The sequence below is a fragment of the Neomonachus schauinslandi genome, chromosome 1, assembly GCF_002201575.2.
Source record: "Neomonachus schauinslandi chromosome 1, ASM220157v2, whole genome shotgun sequence".
Classification (NCBI taxonomy): domain Eukaryota; kingdom Metazoa; phylum Chordata; class Mammalia; order Carnivora; family Phocidae; genus Neomonachus; species Neomonachus schauinslandi.
The window spans coordinates 89,912,186-89,933,013 of record NC_058403.1 but is presented as its reverse complement, the minus strand read 5'-3'; the positions used below and the strand labels follow the sequence as shown (position 1 = coordinate 89,933,013).

At 32.4% G+C, this 20,828-nt stretch overlaps 1 protein-coding gene across 6 annotated transcripts in view; it reads left to right on the top strand.

Annotated features, from left to right (window-relative positions):
• NLGN1 (neuroligin 1) overlaps positions 1–20,828 on the top strand; it is a 674,669-nt gene that overhangs the window by 211,556 nt on the left and 442,285 nt on the right. For 3 of the 6 annotated variants that reach the window (XM_021702593.1, XM_021702594.1, XM_021702597.1), the window contains 2 exons: positions 5,833–5,892; positions 12,653–12,805. In XM_021702593.1, the coding sequence (XP_021558268.1) occupies positions 5,833–5,892; positions 12,653–12,805 (213 nt within the window). The remainder of the gene's footprint in view (positions 1–5,832; positions 5,893–12,652; positions 12,806–20,828) is intronic. The other 3 variants (XM_021702596.1, XM_021702595.1, XM_044914793.1) reach the window with 1 other exon arrangement.

The window sequence follows — 20,828 nt, the reverse complement described above, 5'->3', positions numbered from 1 at the left end:
ATTTATGCAACATAGAGTCGCATTGCTCCAGATGAGAAGGGAGCATTATTCTGACATTCTTCATGATATAAAATACTGCATGTGCATTTTTTAAAAAATCAAACAAATGTAGTGTTAAAAAAATAATGAGCTTGTGAAAATTTGGTGATGCTCAGATTAAGAGTTAGCCTATTTTACTTACTTTTTATCTACTTAAAAAAAAAATTCCCCAGATCCTACCACTTTTGTTCTAGACAGGATTGCTTTTGACTTCAAAGTGTTGTAATAAAGGTAATTTTATGAAAAAACAACTTGTTTTTCTTATAAATATGAATGAGCTCTTCTCAATGTACGGGATCCAAGGTTTCTCTTCCCTTTTTTCCTGACCTTAACATCAAATTTTCTTTTCTCCAAAATTCATGTTTTAAGCTATGCTCTGCCTCTGAAGAACTGAGGGAGTGTGTTTTTTGTTCACATAGGTGTTTCCTGCTAACACAAAAATAAACACAGAGCATGTCTGCTGCTTTCATACCCTTGGAACCTAGTCCTTTCTATAGCATATGTACATTGGAACCGCAAGCCTAAACAGGCAGCCCTCCTAACAGATACTGAAACATCATGCATGGCATAGTAGTGTCACCAAAATTTGCACAGATATGGAGTTTTTGAAAACTATGAATTCTCCCAAAGTTTGCTTCCAATATCTTATCACAGCAGTTTGCATTGTATTTTTATTTTCTCATAATGCATATTTATGACATTGCACAAGAATGCTATCTTTTAATTGAAAAATTATTAAGAAAATTATTTTCAGCTATGATTTCTTTACATATTAATAAAATCGATGGTTTAAGAGTGTGATAACCTTTAGTTAATAGAGTAATATCAAATTAATGAGCATTATTCCAAATCAATTGCTTTCACTCATTTCTGTATTCTCAAGAGTTGTGTATCATAGTTATATAAAATTCACTAAATTTCAATAGGTAAAATTTACTACCTTTGCAATGACACCAACGGTCGTGATATCTGGTTTCTTTAAGTCATTGTATGTTACTGTTTATCAGTTTGGAAAAAAACAAATACAGTAACATACTGCTATTTTTATTTGTAATGTACTGAATTCCAGCATTGTCTTCCATATAGAACAGACATAATTAGATTTTTACATCCTTGGTTCTAGTTTTATAAAGACTAAAAACATTCCTGAAAAGATTTAAACAACTTCCAATTGCCCCAGAACAAGTGGCAACATCCTTATATTTCCACAGAAAGTGTGGCAATAGCCTTAGGAATTCCATGGAGTCAGTTTACCTCTAACGTCAGGTGGGGAAAGAATAGAGCAAGGTCATTAGCCAGGAATGTATCACAATGGAACTTACAGGAGCCTGGAGCTCTATATAATCCTAAAATTTTCAAAGACTTGCTCTCTTAAGAAGGACACATTTCTCATGGCCAGCTTTCTAAGTCAGGAGCTAATAATACCCTCAACCTGCTTGCCTTTTGCAGATATGTGTGACACAAAGTACTGATAATTTCTGCTGAATTGAACCCGTAATGAAGGAATTTATAATCAGTTCTAATGTATTTGAGACCTGAAGTATATTAGCCCTTCATCAAAGAGAATGATAAAAAGCAGCATTAATATGGGTGGATAGTGATTATTTCAGGGCCTCGTAATTATTCTCCAGTTAACTACAGAGAGATGCTGATATTTTTATTCCTTTTTTAAAAAATAAAAGGCACTGTGGTCAGATCCTAAAATATAAGACTGCATAAGTCCTTTATAAAGGCCAACACTTTGAATTATGCTTATATTAACGGCATAGAAACTATTTGAGATTTAAATGAGTTCAAAGTTCATGGTTACGAGTTCCCTTTACCTTCATGGTTAGGAGTTCCCTTTACCTTCCTAGTCCTGTTGTTTCACCACTGAATCTATTTATTGCCTATAGGAGATATAAAATATAGTAATTACTCTCACTCCCTTTCAAAATGACATGAGGTCCACTTTCCTATTAACTCTAATGAGAGTTATGTGTGCATTCGTCAAGGAGGACAGATCCTATAGTTTCAAGGTAAAATAAATCACTTCTCCAGGTTTTAGAGGACTCATTCGCTTTATATTTTGGTGTTTAAGATACCCATTTAAATTGCTGGTATTGAAAATGAACTGTTTGTAGTTTAAAAGAAGCATAAGCTATGGTTGGAATGTTGTTAATGATTGCTGTGTATTTTTGTTGAAGGATAAATATTTTACCCTTTGGGGAAATAATGTTGATCAATTTACAGGAAATACGTGGTCTCTAAAATGTGGTTGCCTGATTTTCATAAGAAAATTAATGACAATCACCTCTAACTATATTTTCTTTCAATTAAAAAAACTTTAAGATCAGTTATTATATCAAATTATGTCAGTTTAGAATAAACTAAAAATGAGCCAGAGTTGCTGATATTCTAGAAAGAAGGAAGCTCAGGGCAATAGGCTATTTTCCTTCCAGTCTGGGAATAAGGAATCTTGAGATCATGTAGGGATCTGTTTCTGTAATCCACAAGCATATGTTTACTCTATTTGAGGCTTCCTGAGAGAAACCAATGTTGAGTTTTTCAATTTGCAATGCCGGATCCTCTCAGATATTTGTTTCCTGTGCCTTTAGGCATATGAGATAAAGGAAACCTGGGTTTTTGTTTTCTTTTTATAACCATTTTTGCCAAAAACTGTTCAATCACCCCTCTTCTTCCTGGGGAACCTTCAAAAAATCAGACATATAAACAATTCTCGATGTTAAGAAAACTCAGTTATGCTGGAATTATGAAAATATTGCTGGAACCCATACTGTGGGAACAATTTAATATCATACAATAATAGTTTTTATTTACTATTCAGTAAATGAACTTCTTTAGTTGGGAGAATTTGACTTAATCTTTTTCTAAGATAATGATGTCCCCATCTATTTATGATGCTGAATATCTATATCTGTTTTTAACTGTTCAGATTTACTACAGTAAAAAATGTTCCATCTAGTACATGTATGTAATCATGATCCCACATCAGTTAAGAGGCATACAGCTTCCTGAGTAGGGAAGGTGATAAAACTGCAGCAAAAAAGGTTGTTCAACCATATTATCCATGGAAAAGTCATCCCATGGTATATGCAGTATCATTTCCATGGCTTCCCTACTTATGCAGACCCAGAATCAAATAGCAACTGAGAACTACGTCCCACATGCAAACAAGTGACAGATCATGTTTTCATAAAAATTCTCTTACTATCACATCTTATGCAGACCCAAGAACCAGCAATTTTTTTTTTAAGATCTATTTATTTATTTGAGGGGGGAGGGGCAGGCGGGAGAGGGAGAGAAAGTTTTAAGCAGACTCCAGGCTGAGTGCAGAGCCCATGGTGGGGCTGAGACCAAATCCAGAGTCGGTCACTTAACCAACAGCCCCATTCAGGAGCCCCAAGAACCAGCAATTCTGTGTGTGTGCAAAGTATGTAAAACTATTGGCTAGGTGACTGTAGAACTTGAATGATTTCCTGAAGAAGTCCTGTAAATTGCCTCTGGTATCCTAAGACAGGAAAGAAAAACACTTCATCTGAATTGTTGAAAAGAGGGCTGAACAAAGTAAGGAGAGTGACTTAATTTGTGTTTTACATGTGTCTCCAAATGTTAGTGAACTGATGATTCAGCAAAAAAAAAAATTCTTGAACTCATGCTAGTGGTTTCTTAATAGAGCCAAGAATTAAGCAAATTAAGTAATTTAAAATTGGAAAGTAGATAATGGTTTGCGTGGCAATAAATAACAACCACTGTACTTAATCTGTGTTGCCTATTAGTAAATCAAATTATAATTTCTATATAGCATCCTTGAAAATAGAAATGCAAGAAATCATATCGGTTGAAGTCTGTTCATTTACTGCTTAAGGTAGTTAAAGAAAAATACAAAGCTTGAAAACATAATTTTCCAAGCGTAATATTTTGCATGATGTTTTAAAACTGGAAATATTTCAAATATAGTTTTTGATACAGCAATTTTTGAATTTAAATATAAACTATCTCTATTTTTCAGAAATGTAGCAACATTGTTGCATGGACATGCAAAAACATTGAGGGTATTTTTTGCACTAGCAGGGTCATATTAAAGAAATGTAGAATTCTGTGAACTTGTAACTGAGTGTCAATTAACATATACTTGTTTTCATCTAGGTTTTCTCTTAAAGGAATGATTGCTTACAAGACTGACTATAAAAGTATATCACTAAATTTACTGTGTACAGCTCCTCTGTCTATATTTGGAATGACCTTGAAACCCTGACTTTACAACTGAGTAGTCAAGGGATCCCTTCAGTTTCATCATTAATTTCTCCATTTCCAATCTTTTGTTTCGTGCCAGTTACTACTATTTTTCAAGGCTGTTTCTCTGAGCTGATGAAACATAACTGGATTGTATCTCTTTTTTTTCCCTTCCATTTTCTGGGATGGTGTTTTTCATTCTTTGAGGGTTCTGATAATAGGTATAGTTTGAATTACGAACATAATGCACAGTAATCACTGAAAAGACTCAGAAGTCTTTCTTGAAATGTTTAACAATCCTTCCCTATGAAGTGTGCTTGCAGTTAATGCCTGCTTCTTTTCTATTTATATTATTGAAATCAATACATGACTTTCAGTCTTTTTTTTCCCTTCCTTTTTCTATGACTGTTATTTTATGCATGACAAAATTCTCTTGCTTACTGCTGTGTTTGGCTGTCTTTTAACTTGAATGTCCTGTGTTTGTAATGATTGCTTTTTGCATGAGGATTATGAAATGTCATACAAATTAAATGGTTGTGGAAAGGAAAAGAAATGTGGGGCTTCACTTGCTTTTTTGTGTGCTGAATATGTCAATTATGTGACACTTAAAATTACTTTCAAATGGCCTTTGACTTCCCCTTTGGTGTGCTTCTTTATTCTAGCAAATTAGTATTGTTAAGTATAATAAAACATTTATTAAACATTCACAGTGTTTTAATACAATTATTATCCTAAAACATGATTCCCTTATAAATAACTATACTGGACATGAAATTGCAAGAGGGCATAATTCTGTTATATTACTAAATTGCTTATGAAATGTAAGCCCTGACTCTGTAACTAACTTAATAACCAAACACTGACTTCGATTGATGGTACCTTTGCTCTACATAGTGATGAGATTATCTGTTCATACTTTTGTGCAGGTTGCAAATGTCTTAAATCCGCAGCTAATATTTAATTAAAACACATGGGGAAATATTTGTTTAATGACAAGTAATTTTAAAAAGTCACAGTTTTGGAAAATGTATGATATAAAAATGTATAAAATCCAAGTGTTAATGCTCTTACAAAAAATTAGGAGAAAAAAAAAACACCCTGAAAATGTTCATATCTCTGTTTTCCCCAATGTTATTTTATTGTCCCAAATTAAAGATGAGTTTGGCCTACTTTCTTTATTGTTGTCACCAATTCACATTAGAAAAGACCTGAATAAATTAAGTTCTTTCAGCTAAAACTGTTTACTTTTTTGTATGCAGTGGATATTTAAAAAAAAAAAATCATTTCCTTTGCTTATGACTTGAGTTTCAAACCATAATGTATTTTTTATGTTGGATATATTCACAAACCAAATCCTCTATAAGATATTTTGGGGAGAGGGATTCTTTTTTTCTTAAACAAAATAGATAATCAACTTTGACTTAACCACTTCCCCGCTCTTTTTGGAAATACTCTTAAGAATTTTAGTATTTACATTTATTTTTTTCCCCTCAGTCTTGTTTATTCTTGAATTGTCTTTTTTTTTTTTTCCCTCCATTTCTCCGTTCTCAATCCTAGGTCCCCTTACAAAGAAACAGACAGATGATTTAGGTGATAATGACGGTGCTGAAGATGAAGGTATTTTTTTTCCACCAAATCTATTTGCATGACAAGGACCTCAATCACTTTTTCCACCCCTTTCTATTTTTTTACTTCTTGTCTTTTTTTGAAGACTTGTTTTTAAATTCCCGTTTTTGATGTGTTTTGTCTTCTTGCTTGTTGTTACACATAAATATACATTTTTAATTTTTAAAAAAAAATGAATGTTAAGTTTTACATTTTGATGCCAACCATTAAAATGTTTTAGAAAGAGGGGCATTTTTTTTGTTTTCTTGAAATGACTTTTGATATGTTTCATCCCATGTTTTGACTGAAATTTGTCCACATTCTTCGAACTAACAATCTCTCCCCCTGTAGTCTCTCTGTACCCATTTTGCATGTTTTCTAATCTATGTATTTTACCCAATATCAAAATGTGTTTTATTTTTACCTTTGATATTTGTTTAAAAAGAACCCCATACCCAATAAAATGAAGGACAGCTAAAAGCTGATATAAAGTGTTTCTTGAGCAATATAATTTATATGACAAAAATACTGTTTTTTATTGATTTGCCTAAATACTGCATAAATAAATTCAATGGTATAGATAAGAAAGGCATTCCGCCTATTTGGATAACTGTAGTAAACTGTGCAATCACTTCAATAGTCCAGGCAGATTTGATGGGTATCCTTTCATTTCAAAGGCACATAATTTCTAGCCTGGCGAATGGAAGTGTTCTGATTTTCAAAGTATTACAAACTATAAGCAATAAAATATTTCCTACTTCACTAATACCAAAATTGTTTTCTCTTTCTAACTTTCTTATGAAATACAATTCTGATACACTCTGGCCATGTAAGTACTTGCTAGACTGATTTGACATTTCTCATTCCATTGTGTACTTTTACCTGGTGTAAGGTGGAGTATCCAGAGGGGCCCGTTGATATTTTCAGTTCACCTTGGTTCCAATTAGGACTTTTTTTTTTTTTTAATACTACCCTTGTTATGAGTCTTCAAGAAGTGACTAATGTTATCCCAGGTTTAAAAGTAACTCCCAGAGCCCTAGAAATTAAATCTCATAAAGATATTAATAATACAGTATGAATGGTTTTCCAAAATAAAATAACCTACAAGCAGGTCAGCAGAAATGCTAGTTGCATGAGTTACAACTGTGAATGAATATATCCTTACTAAACAACTTGAATTATTTTCATTGAGATTTTTATTTAATAAATTACTTCACAGTAGAAAATTAAATTATAGAGGTGAAGTATTGAAAGCTTAAAAATTATATTGTGTTTTAATATTTTATAACACTTAAGAATTATTTTGATTAAGTGAAATTTATGATCTCTGATAAAAAATATGTTTACCATGAACCCCAACAGTGAATTAAAAATTAAACACAAAGCAGTCATTTGTATTTGAAATAAATCATTATAGCTGTCCAACAGTTATCATTTTGAATGCTAAATAGCTAAAAATAAACTTATAATATCAAAATGCAAATGGTGTTTTTAAAAAACATTGTTGGAAATCAGAAGTTTTCAAACATTCAAGACATTTATTGACTTTGTTCTCACAGCTGTAAGAAGACTGCTTCCACTAGGGGCTTTGGGATTTGCTGAACCCTCTGAAAATCCTTAACTCCTAGATATTTGTTATCTAAATAATACTTAAGTATAAAGGACTTCTTAGTGTGTAGCTTTGTAAACTCTAAATTTTCTGAAAGTACTCACAAGGTTAGTATACATAATTTTCCTATTTAAAAAATACTTTGCTGATTTAATATACTTCTTTTCCTTTGATAAATAGCATCCAGTAAGACATTTACATGTTTACAAAAATACCTCTGAGCCACCATAATGAGCTAAGCCCTGTAAATGTGAATCTATTTTACAGACCTCTTTCAAAACACATTTAACACTTTTTAAATAGCCATTAAAAATGTTCTAAACCCTTGTTTAAATTGGCAGGTAGTATTCAGGTTAAGTACTAAGCCAGTCAGTCACAAGACTTATCAAATCAATAAATATTTTTAAATGCTCAGAGTGTAGAATTTAAGAGCAATCAATTCAAGTTGAGTCCATTCCTCTGTGCTGTCATTTTGGATGATTGTTTAGACAGCAGACAAGAAAGATAAATTCAAATATTCCTCAGGATAAAAAAACCTTTGTAGAAAAGTCTGAACATCTTCTATGCAATTCCTTTTACAATTATTTTGTAGACATGAATGTGAATAAAAACCAAGGCCAATTTTCATATTTAATTTATTGTAAATTATGAATCAACATCACTAGACATAAAACAAATATAAACTACTTGATAAATTACTCCTTTTACTTTAGTCAAAAGTCAAGTTACTTAATCTCCATTATTCACTGATAACCCAAATCCTTTACTTGATTTCCAGGTCCCTATCTCAGCTACTGCATTCAGAGGCTACCAGACCCATTGACTGGGGTGTGCCCCTCATTCACTTAAACTAACCCAAGGCTTCTTAGTGGAGCACTATTCATTACTTCTAATTCTACTTTGTGTCTTTACTGTTAGTTATTCTTTTGCCAGCTTTAGGCCAGACACAATTGTATCACTTTTCAGTTGTGTTTTATAATAACAAAAAAAACTACATATTTCTGAGGCTATTTCCATAGTTGCAAAAAGACTAATCTGAAGTGATAAAAATGGGTCAAAGCAACACCCTAGATTTCTACCAATTTATTTTGGGGATTTAAGAGATATTTAAATGCTTTTAATTGTGCTAAGAATATCTTAATATTAATACTTCAATATTCAGATGCAATTTTATATTCTAAATAGAGCCTTTTAAAACTGTTCTTATAGATTTTTATTTTATTTATTTATTTATTTAACTAAAAATTGTATTTAGCCAACACTTCTAGATTCTTTTGCTTGTTTGGAATGAGGTTGGTATCTGAGGTTGGTAGAATTAGTAAAGGAGGACACAAAAATATCTTGAAATATCTTGAAATATTTATCAGAGAAAAATTGAGGCAAATACCCTACAATTTAAAAACTTAAATGCCAACACCTCTAAATTATGGGCAATTAAGAACTTAATGAGTTTTTTTAAGAGAAGGAAACCAGTAAGCATATTTAAGGAGTTATGTGACTAATAATTATTCATTAGGACGATTAAAGGGAATTGTGATTTCCAAACCCTGGTTGTCAGCCACAAATAAATCCCCATTAATTGCTCTAGATCTATTGACACTTGCTACATTGGCTTAAAATTTTGGTTTATTGGAAAGATAAAATAGTTACTAAAATTTAAAATAGAGACGAACCATGAGAGACTATGGACTCTGAGAAACAAACTGAGGGTTCTGGAGGGGAGGGGGGGGGGATGGGTTAGCCTGGTGATGGGTATTAAAGAGAGCACATACTGAATGGAGGACTGGGTGTTATACGCAAACAATGAATCATGGAACACTACATCAAAAACTAGTGATGTAATGTATGGTGATTAACATAACATAATAAAAAAATACAATTTATTAACCTTTTACATGAACTATTGAAAATAAAATGATAAGATTGCTATCTATTTTAGCAAAAAAAAAATTTTAAATAGAGATATCTACTAAGATTCCAAGTTTATTACTTTTTTAACTTGAAAAACTTAAATACTTTCCTACCCTAAAAAATTTAGAAGGAAAATAATCATCAGTATAGTACTTCCCCCTTACCATCCACTCTTGAGAGACTTAGATGCATGGCAAAGCCTAAAAAAATGCACATAACAGAAAATATAAACATGTTTTATGAACATTTATATTTTTACTGTAGCTGAACTAGTGTTTTAGTCTCTGAGAGTGGTTTTGATTTTAGTAAAGTCAGTAGCAGCTGCTTAGGCAAAGTCAGAAATGTTAGGTGAAATCCCCCTTCTTTATAGAGAAAAATATGAGACAAGATTTAGAGGGATGACTTGGCTCTAATAAATTCATCACAAATTACTAAAGTACATCTAATACATTTGCACCAAAGACATAATGGTTCCTTAAAATTTTATTAAAATGATGGCATTAACAGATGGTATTCAGTAGTAGACTATCTGATATATTAGTTTATAAAGATTTTGTTTTTTTAAAAAAAATCAAAGTAAAGATAGGTATAATTTAAACTATATTTATTATTATATTATATTTAACTATTTACTATTTATATTTACATCAAAAAGACCTGTATACTATGAAGAAAATAAAGTCTAGAATAGACATCTGTGATAAAACACTATCATAGAACTCCAGTTGTCCTGTAATAGAAATATGGCATCTTTCCAAACTTTATTAGCAATTTTAAGGGTTGTTATATGTAAGAATTTTACTTATTTTGATAGTAAGTACCCCATATACTATTAGCTTCCGGATTACTTCATGCAAAAAGAAATATTGTTCAGAACACAGGATTAGAATTACATATAACTTTCTAGAAAAGAACTGCTTGGTATATTAAGTTCTTAGACAAGGCTGAAATCTTTGAGAAATTTGAAAAGACAAATTAGAAATTAGAATCAGCCCAAACTATCAGTAATTCTTTCAAGTCTAATTTTCAAAGAAAAATAAAAAGATACCACTCAAAGTAGCTCCTAGGATGTATTGTCATATTTTCAGTGTTTCCTGACAATGTCCACTTCATTCTGTTATTAGGTATAAAATGTGGCAAGTCTTCTCAATGTGTGCCTGTATTGTTTTCCAGGTGAACAGAATGGTTCTACCAAGATTTCATTACTGTTCACAGTTGGTGCTTTGTAATTCTATGTGATTTTAATTAACGAAGAATTCTGAAACAGCCTCCCTCTGTGCTACCTACAAGCATACAATTAGCAGAGTACAGTGTCTGCTGTGAACAGTCCGTTAATGATTTCAGTTTAATAATTTATTATTGCTTTTTCAGTGCCAGCCATACTAGAAAAATAAGCTAAAACTGTATGTAGCAAACAGGCATTTAAAAATGGAAGAGAGTTAAAAATTTCAAAAGGATTGTTTTCTCTGTGTAAGCCTAACATCTCTGCAAGCCCCCAGATCTTTACAAATGAGTGAATACCATTTTCCCTCCTAAGGATTTAAGGAGAAAATAAATTTAGGTTTTCCTTCTAAATGTAGTTGTGTCTAATGGATAGTTTTGATGTCAAAGTATCCTCCTCTCACCACTTAAAAATAAGACACTCAAGTATACCCTTGGAGATGGGGGAGGGGATTATGGTAAATTTATATACTGGTATTAAGTCAAACTTAAAATAGTCTTTTTAAAAAGTCTCTAAATTCTTCAATGAGCTGTTTCCCTAACTTGAAAATCTGGACAAACAAGTTGAGCTGCAATTCCTGATCCTAAAAGGATTTTTAATTTAAGGAAATTATTATTACAGTAGAAAAATTGAGGCATTTATATTAGTCACCCTTTTCACAAGAAACATAAAGCAGCATCTAAATAATCACCAGATTTTTCAACGAATTTGTACTATATTGGTCTATTCTGAAAGCTGAAACCTCAATTGCAAAGATTGTAGGAGATTTAAGTTTGATAAAAAATGTCAAAAGCAAAGGAACAAAACTATACTTTTAAATGATGTTTTTTAATGTTGGCATTAACAAGAAGAAAATACACTTGATCTAATTTAGTTTCAATTGTGGGTAGAAGACATAATGGGCTATTATAGAATAGTAATGTTTGATGTATGTATGTGTATCTATTCATAATCATTTACATACATATATAATATTTCAATATTCAATAGTTAAAACCATGTTTGCCAATATAAAGTTAAGCACCTATTTCTTTAGAAATTAGAGAATTTTAATGCCAGTTAAAATTATGTTATGGTTCCCTTATATATTATTTCTAGATCCTTATTGAAAACTACAAAATTTGGGGAAAGTGTCTTAGTAAAGCAAACACAGTTGATTAAAAGTCAGAGCTGTAAAAATCACTTTAACATCATTCTAAAAATGGGTACTTTACACCTAGACTTAGCTGTATTCTATTTTATGTCTACATGACAAAATCATAGAGCCAAAATGGGACTAAGAAGAGTACAATAGTTACACAAAGAGGTGAAAAATATAATTTAGTTTTTCTTCTTCCAGAGGGTAGGGTTAGTGGAGTGAGCAGATAACCCAGACTTAACGAAAAAATATCATTTAAGTGACAGTACCCTTCGTACAACAACAAAAATATAGACTTTACTGCCTAAACATTCATCTGCCAGTTGGTACTTGAGTAGTGAAATGAAACTTCTTGCAACCTAAAACACAGTGTTGTCATTATGTTCGCAAATTAGAGCATAAATTATTCAATATAATCATGATGCATTCAATAAAATCTTTATAGTAAATAAGAAATGGAGAAACAGTGTTTTACTCACAATAGCAGTGATAACATTGTCCTTAGCATATGGCTCATAAATTCCATATGAGGTCTATGACATTTAAAAAAAAATAGTTCTAAGACCCATTATCATTCTTTCTTTTTATTCTACGGTCACTTTAGAAATCAATCAAAAAGCACTAAAATTCACACCCATTTTGAATTTGTCCAAGTTTTGTAATTCAGTTTATAATTTTAAACAAAATTTTAGCTAGAAAACAGTGAGTATCTATTGCTCTTTTAACAATAGCTCGTAAAACGAGTTGCTGAAGAAACACTTTAACAAAACAGCAGTTTAAAGAACTATATTAAAATCATGCTCTTTTGTCCCTAAAATGGAAAAATATATTCTCTGCTTCATTGTGTGTGTTTTTTGAGGATAAGGACAATTGCCAACCGTTTGTTTTTCAGATATCCGGGACAGTGGGGGTCCCAAACCAGTGATGGTGTATATCCATGGTGGCTCATATATGGAAGGTACTGGAAATTTATATGATGGGAGTGTCTTGGCAAGTTATGGCAACGTGATCGTCATCACAGTCAACTATCGACTTGGGGTACTTGGTAAGAAGTCTCTTCTTTTCTTTTCACCATTAATCCATGAAGTATGTGATAGTTTTGTTTTGATTTGTTTTGTTTTGCTTTGCTTTGTTTCATTCATTGTTCTATGCTTGTTGACTTTCTTTGAACCAAAATTTTTGATATTTTCAATAAATTCTATAAGTGTGTTCATAAATTACTTGATGGAAGACAGCTAGGGTTAATTTTAAAATTTGAAGGTAAAAGGTAGTGAAATTATTCACATTGTTGAGTGATGTTTTTCCTGGTTTCACTTTATAGCACTGTGAAAGGCAACAATGTCAGGGCCTTTCAAGAAGAATTAGTCCCTGGACAAATTTTTCCTTCCACCTTTTTTTACAATGCCATAAAATTGCCTGAAATTTGACATGAGTTTAGAAACAAGTTTATAAGTCTCTGAGAATATGCGTGTGGACTGGGTTTGGGGAAGCATTGTCTGTCATTGTGGTACAGATTTGGGTTTTTAAAAAATTTGTCAGATAATAATTAGAAATATTTGTCTAAGTATATTTACGTTGAATTATTTGATTTGGAAAATGTGTTGATTTTATAAGGTGATAAAGAGTTCAAGTCAATAATGTATACACATGTAAAACAAAATCAAATTGGAGATCCTTGGTTTTGAAGAAAATTATAGGGAAATATTATTTGTAAAATAACTTATCAAGTACTCTGAAATACATGTATTGTTTTATGTAATAACCCATTATTAAAAGAGAAACTTGATATTCTACATGTAAAAGTTTATTTTTATAGTATTGGCACAATTTTGGGAGTAAAATTACTTTATCATTTAATAAGACACTTCTATTATGGTATTTTAGTTAAGAGTATTTGCTAAAAGAGTACAATTTATCACAAAAGATTTCATCTTTTTAATCTTAATTATTCTCAAAATCTTATCACATACTATACGCTTTTTAGAGGCATATAATTTATGCTGTTACTTGCAACAAAAAGGCACCTCACACTTTCATTATCTAAAAGATTTTGAAAAAGGAATTTAAGTTATGTTTTCCTTTATAATAATTGTTCATATCATATATTTTGGTCATTGAGAATCAGTTTTTTTTTCCTCTTCAGTGTTAGTTACTTCTATGTAATTATAAGCCTATGTTCATGTCAATCTCAAAATACAAAAAAAAAGAATAGTTTTTGTCAATCAAGTTTGTATGTCTTGGGGAAGGAGATATTTTAGCAATGCAAAGTGAAATCTTGATATTTTTCTACTTTGTTATTTTGATTTTGGAGTATGGTGGACAATAGATATACCATGGCAAATATAGGTGTAAAATATTTCTGTAACATTTTTCAAGTACACATTAGTTCCACATAGTATCTAATCAGGCACTGATTGCTTCAGATGTTCTTATAATTTCAGTGGGCAGGAATGAATGTTTTCCCACCAATGAAAACTGTGTATTGGAAAGATGTATAAAGAGGTGTTCGTAATCATCTTAATTTTAAATATAAATGTTGTCATTTGGTTTTACGCAAGACTTTAATAGAATTTTCAATATTTTAATACATTTAACTTTATAGTATTATTTATAGTTCAGTTGTTTTTATTATTATTCTCATATTTTTCTGACTTTCTCAAGTTAAAAATCCTGAAGCAATGACCAGTTTGCCAACTGAAAATTTAAAATTAAATGCCACATTCTATACAGCAATATTTTCAAGGACTTGACCATCCACTTAATCATATGTATTTATTTTATTAAAAAAAATCTTTTAGTCATACCTTATGTTGCCTCATTCTTAGTTGTACTCACATAAAGTAAGATTCCATAAAATGAATTGTTATAGTAATAAAGCTTTGTCCATTTTTTTATGTATAACTGACAAGGACCTGACTTTGATCCAATTTGAATCCTATATTTATGTTCATACCCTTTCTCTAAATACCACGCTCTGAATGACTGAATTGCAGGACAGCAGACTAAATAGCTAAAAAATGAAGAAATCAGTCAATTGCTTGGTCTGTATAATGGCAAGCAGAGTTGGTGTAGATGATGGATGATTTTCTCAATGATAGCTAAATATTCGTTCTGCTCTACTGCAGTTTAGGATTTAACTTTCAATTGGCTCCATTGTTGTTCTTAAACACATCATATACTGATAATCAGCATTAAGAACCAGGTGTCCTTTCTAGACCTCTCAATATGATAAAGTACAAAACTCTGTTAGTAAACATTTTTAGGTGCATCTTGGAACACTGGTTCTGGAACAGGTGTATGTATCCTGGTCACTTTGTTCCTGAAATGTGTATTGCGCCTTGTGAAAATATACTTAAATGAATTAATTCATGAGAAATAAATTATTGAAACATTTGTTTCAGCACACTTTGCATGTGTAGTATACCACAACTAGAACAACAGCTCATCTGACAACAATAAAGATCTACAACAATAAAGACTATAGGGTTTTCGTTGCTGTTAATAATTTGTCTAATGGTAACAAGGTAAGCCAAGTTTTCTTGGGTATGGGATCCAAAAGTATTGCTGTTTAGTTTTCATTTGGGAGAGTGTTGGAAATTGGTAGAAAATAAGATTTGATTCCACATTGGAGGAAATCCTGAGCTGTGTTTTGATTTGGATGCTTTGGTGTAAAGGATATGAATTTGGGGGTTCCATGTACAATTGGCTAATTACAAGACTATTGCTCTCTGACGATTGGCAGAAAAAAAATCAAGATGTCTGAAACAGGTAATGTAATTAGTGTTGATTTGAATTTGCCATCCCAGAGGAGAAATATTACAGGTTTTATTTGTTTGTTTTAGCAATAAGTAAAAATGTGATAATGTTTTAGTAATAAAATTCATACAGCTATCTAGAGGCAAGATTCTAGTTTAAAGCATTTCACGTTGAAAAAAAGATTTTGTTCACTGCAAAGTAGAAGTGACATAGAGCTATCTCCTATTATAACATTGCTCTGATGGACCTAGGAACAGGTGGAAGTTAGTTTGTCAATTGAGACATTTTGTGGTTTCCTTTGGCATGGTAACATAGACTATCACTATTATAGTATTGGAAATGCTATTAGTGATCATAAGGAAAGCTGCTAATAAGGTTGAAAAAAGGGAAGGGGGTACAGGGCTCTGCCTGCTAATCTCATTTCCCCTGTTTTGTTTGAGAGGTCTCTGTAACCGCATCTCATTCAGTCTCACCCATCCAGCGAACATTTAGACTTTCTTTCACTTCTGGTTGTATACATTCTTTTTCCTCAGCGTTTTAACTCTTCATCCTCTGTTATTTGGCACATTGTTGTGTAGTTCTTTAAAATACATTAAAAAATATTTGTTAACAGAATTATTTTTAATATTATAGTACATAGTTAATAAAACTATCATAATGGAAATTTAAGGAGAAATGTTTTGATTAGATGTCCTTAAAGGAGGGAAATAATGTTGAGTATTATGGTTGTAAGTGGGATAAATATATGTGCTTATGGACAAGAACTGGAAGGAAATAAGAAATAAATTGTTCACTATTAGGATGGGATATTGTGCAATTAACACTTTTGAAAAAAGAAACTATCCAAACGATATGTTTTCAAATCTCAAAAATGAAAAAAATACATGAACTAATTTTGTGTTAAAAATATATCTCAACTGCCTCTTTAAATTTAGAATAAATTTAATAGTTATTTTTAGAGAAAATGAAAAAGTTTTATACCGCTGTTAGGAACTAATTTAGGCAAACACGACTTTTATCAGATGGAAATTTAATGTTACTTTTATCTTGATATGGATATTTTAGAGGCAATTATGTGTTCATAATTCTAGCCCATGTGATTTGGCAAATTTTAGGAGTCTAATGTTATATTTAGTAATCTAATGGCTATACCACCCCTCTCTGGGGAAAAAAAAAAATTGAAGTGCATCTACTTGTATTTGAAGAATTACACTTAGCTTACTTTATAATGCCATGTGGGCTAAATCATTTAAAACAAGATTTTTTTTTTCATATTTGAATCTGAGCAGTTCAGCAGCAAGGAGATTTGGTAAAGTCTAGGTAATGCTTATAATTTAAAATGAAAACATATTAATTTCTGAAGTGGCACAATGTTTAGTCATCACTCTTGGTATTTACCATGTCTTTTTTTTTTTGCCTTGTTTTAATTTCTGCTTGGCTCTAAATCCTAAAACAGACAAATAAAAATCTTTAAATGTGACCATATAGTTGGGAATAGTATATAATAAGATATTAAATTTTATGTGATGATCCAAATATTTTCTTGGGAGGTAGAAGATGGAGTCAGGCTGTCCTTGAAGTGTCAAAAATGTCTTCATGGAATTGGTTTTATTTGAGCAAGATCATGAAAAATAGTTTATCTCTGGGATTAACCGAAGGGAAGAGAGAAGCACTTTCTTTCAGTTTCTCTTTATTTCTACTTCAAAAACGTGTAGATAATTTGTAACAAAAGCACACATATAAATAAATTGCATAAAGGAATACATATACTATAGAGAAAAGTTACAGAAACTTAGGCCATGAGCATGTATTGGAATTGAATGTAAATATATATATTTCAATTTCCTAGGAGAAAGGTAAAAAGGATAATGAATTGAATTTCATAATTGTTACATATTAATCAGTAAAAAAATACACAGCTCTTTCTCAGTATACTCTAGCAAAATTTATCATATGGCTTGTTTTTATTTGGAGCAATGAACAATATTGAGACCATGTGATAGTTTTGATGTCATTAGAAGATGCAGATATATTCTCAGTATATGATTACTTATATTAACCCTCTGCAAAAGCCAAGGACATAATAATAAATGCCCACAGTTTCTATAGTGTCATTTCAAAAGACCTAACCAAGTGCCATTCAAGGAAGATATTTGGTGATTTCACTTATAATAGGATAGAGCTAAAAACCAATTGAGAGCAATGGACAGTTAACTTGGTCCATAGATTTATTTTCTCAAATATCTTATATCAACTGGGTTTTAATAACGGCAGGATGGTAATCAATTTTAGATTGAGTGCTAAAATGAGCTACTGGAGTTGAGATATTGTTTATCCTTTGGAATAAAGAAACTTAAAACAGATAATGTCCCAGGGCAAAGTAGACTATTTGTTCACTATTTTTATTCTACCTGCTTCCTCCAAAATGATTTCAGGTGGTTTGCAATAAAAGCAATTATTTAGTTACGCCAACAACTTAGAAATAACCTGAAAGTAAGCATGTCAATTAATGTAGGTGTTAATTAAAAGAAGTTCATTTTTTAAAAAATGTGTTTTTGGTACAGTCACGTAAAGTCATTCATTAATTTATTCATTCATTCAATATAAACTGAGCAATATTATGTATCAGGCATTCTACTAGTTATTAAGGATAATGTGAAAAACATGATAGGCATGATCCCTGCCATCCAGTAGATTACTAGCCATTAGGGAAGATAGAAATTAAACTAATAATTATACAAATGATATCTTTTACATGGATAATGATTTAATGCAAAGTCAACTTTCTTTACAATTACCTGGATGATAAGTACTAGAGAAATGACAAGTGCTAATCTATTCTAGACACTCAGAAAAGGTTTCTCAAAGGAAGTGATATTCAAGTTTCAATTTCTTATATTCTACTGAGAAAGCCCTTGGCAAGATTCCCAAGGACCTCCAGTTTGTTAATTCCACTGTCCACTTCTCTGTTCTTATCTTACTTGATCTCTCCATAGCATAGGAGACAGTTAACTAGTCCCGTCTTAGCATGCTTGTTTCTTGGCTTCATCCCGGGATTACTTCCTATCTCACTGTCAGCTCCTTCTCAGCCTCCTTTCCTGGCTCCTCCTCTCTTACCCTGATCTCTAAATGTTGAAATGCCACTAAGCAGAATTTTTGGCTCCCTGCCTTTTCCTCTCTTCAGTGTCTGCCTAGGGGACTTCATGCATGGCTCTAAATCTCTAAATACCATCTCTTTGTAAGTGACTTCCAAAACTTATCTTCAGGAGTGCCTATTCCTCAAAACTTAAGACTTATATACTTCTTTTTTAAAAAAAAGATTTTATTATTTATTTGAGAGAGAGAGAGTGTGTGCACAGGTGAGCTGGAGGAGGCAGACAGAGGGAAAAGCAGACCCCCCGCTGAGCAGGGAGCCTGATGTGAGGCTCCATCCCAGGACCCTGAGATCATGACCTGAGCCAAAGGCAGACACTTAACCTGCTGAGCCACCCATGTGCCCCCAGATTTGTATACTTCTGCCTATCAACATCTCCATGGGGATATCTAATGACTATTTCAACTTTAATGGCTAAAACATGTTGATTTTCACAAGTGTGTATTTCATTATCTTTCACATCTAGGTTATTATAATAACTGCAACAATAGCAATAATAATAGTAGCCACACTCATTGAGGGTTTGTTATATTCCAAAAGCTGTTTTAAGCAGTTTATATTAATTACATTATTAAATTTCTGCAATAACCCTATGAGGTAGGGTTGTTATTTTCCCAGTTTTGTAAGTGCAGAAACACATGAGTAGAGAGGTTAAGTATCTAATTTGCAGTCATACAGGTCAAATGGCATGAAATGGTGGAGCCAGGCTTCTAACCAGGCGGTCTTCTTCTCAGCACAACACTGTACTGACAGCACAGCCCTGCCATCTGTCCGGATGATCAGGTAAAAACTCTGTAGATTTTCCCTGATTTCTCTCTCCCCTACGCTCAACAACCAGTTCAGCTTCTCTTACTGAATTGTTCCAACATATATCCTGGACCTGCCTCCTTCTTTCCATTTCCCCCTTTACCATTTAGCTGAGTCTCCTTGAACCTCTTCTGTTATCTTCCTCTTTCATTTTTGCTCCATACCTATAATCCATTCTTCATACAGCAAAATCAGATTATCTTTTTGCAATATAAATTATACCAGCTCACTTTTCTGCTCACCACCCTCCAGTGGCTTTCCACGATTCACTTAGAAAAAAATTCAGACTCCTTCCCTGACCTGTCTAACAAAACCTTGCATAAATCTGTATTATGTATCTATATCTCTTCGTGTATGCTCCTCTTGTACCTGTATCTTAGTTCATCTCAAAATGCTCTTCCGCTCAGTTCCAGCCATCTTTTGTTCTTTATACACACCAAACTCATCCTCATTTTAGATATTTTATATTTGCTGTTCCCTCTGCCTGTCCCAGAGCTGTACGGGACTAGTTCCTGCTCTTCTGATCTTGGTTTGAACGTCTTTTCTCAGAGCGACCATCCATGTTCAACCAATCTAACAAGAGCCACCATGTCACAAGTCATGTACTTTTTAAAATTCTTTGTATTACATTGATCATACCTGATTATTTCCTATTTATATTTGGATTGTTTGATTTATTATTATCTGGCTCTCCAAGGCCTAAAATAGTCCCTGACACTGGATTTTCTCAGAAAATATTTGTTGAATGAATTTAATGTGAATCCGAAGAGTCAATAGGTATTAATCCAATGTGGTCATTGAGTGGAGGGTGAGGCTGAGTTTCAAGCAGAGAAGAGAATCTGGGTAAAAGCCAGAGGAAAAGAGAAATTTGGTGTGTTAAAGGAGCTGAGCAAACCCAGTTGGAATGCTTGGACTAAGGGGTAGGCTATGTCAGTTAAGGTTGAAAACTGGCCGCAGGCCATGCAGAATCTCGCTAAAGATGTAGTACTTCTAAGAACAATGAGAAACCATGATAGGACATTGAGCAGATAAGTGATATGATTAGATCTGCATTTCAAAAAGTGTGTTGAGCAGGCCTAGACCTTGATCAAAGTTGACAATCTGCTATGGATACAAAAAAACATGGCTTGTGCCTCATTAAAGTGAGATGCTTGGTAAAGTCAGTGAATAAGGCAGATATTTTGCTCACAGAAGATTGAGGGACCAGCTGAGCCTTGGCTGACTAAGGTGAGTATGGGAATCTTTTTTTTTTTTAAGGTTTTATTTATTTATTTGACAGAGAGAGACAGTGAGAGACGAAACACAAGCAGGGGGAGTGGAAGAGGGAGAAGCAGGCTTCCCGCTGAGCAGG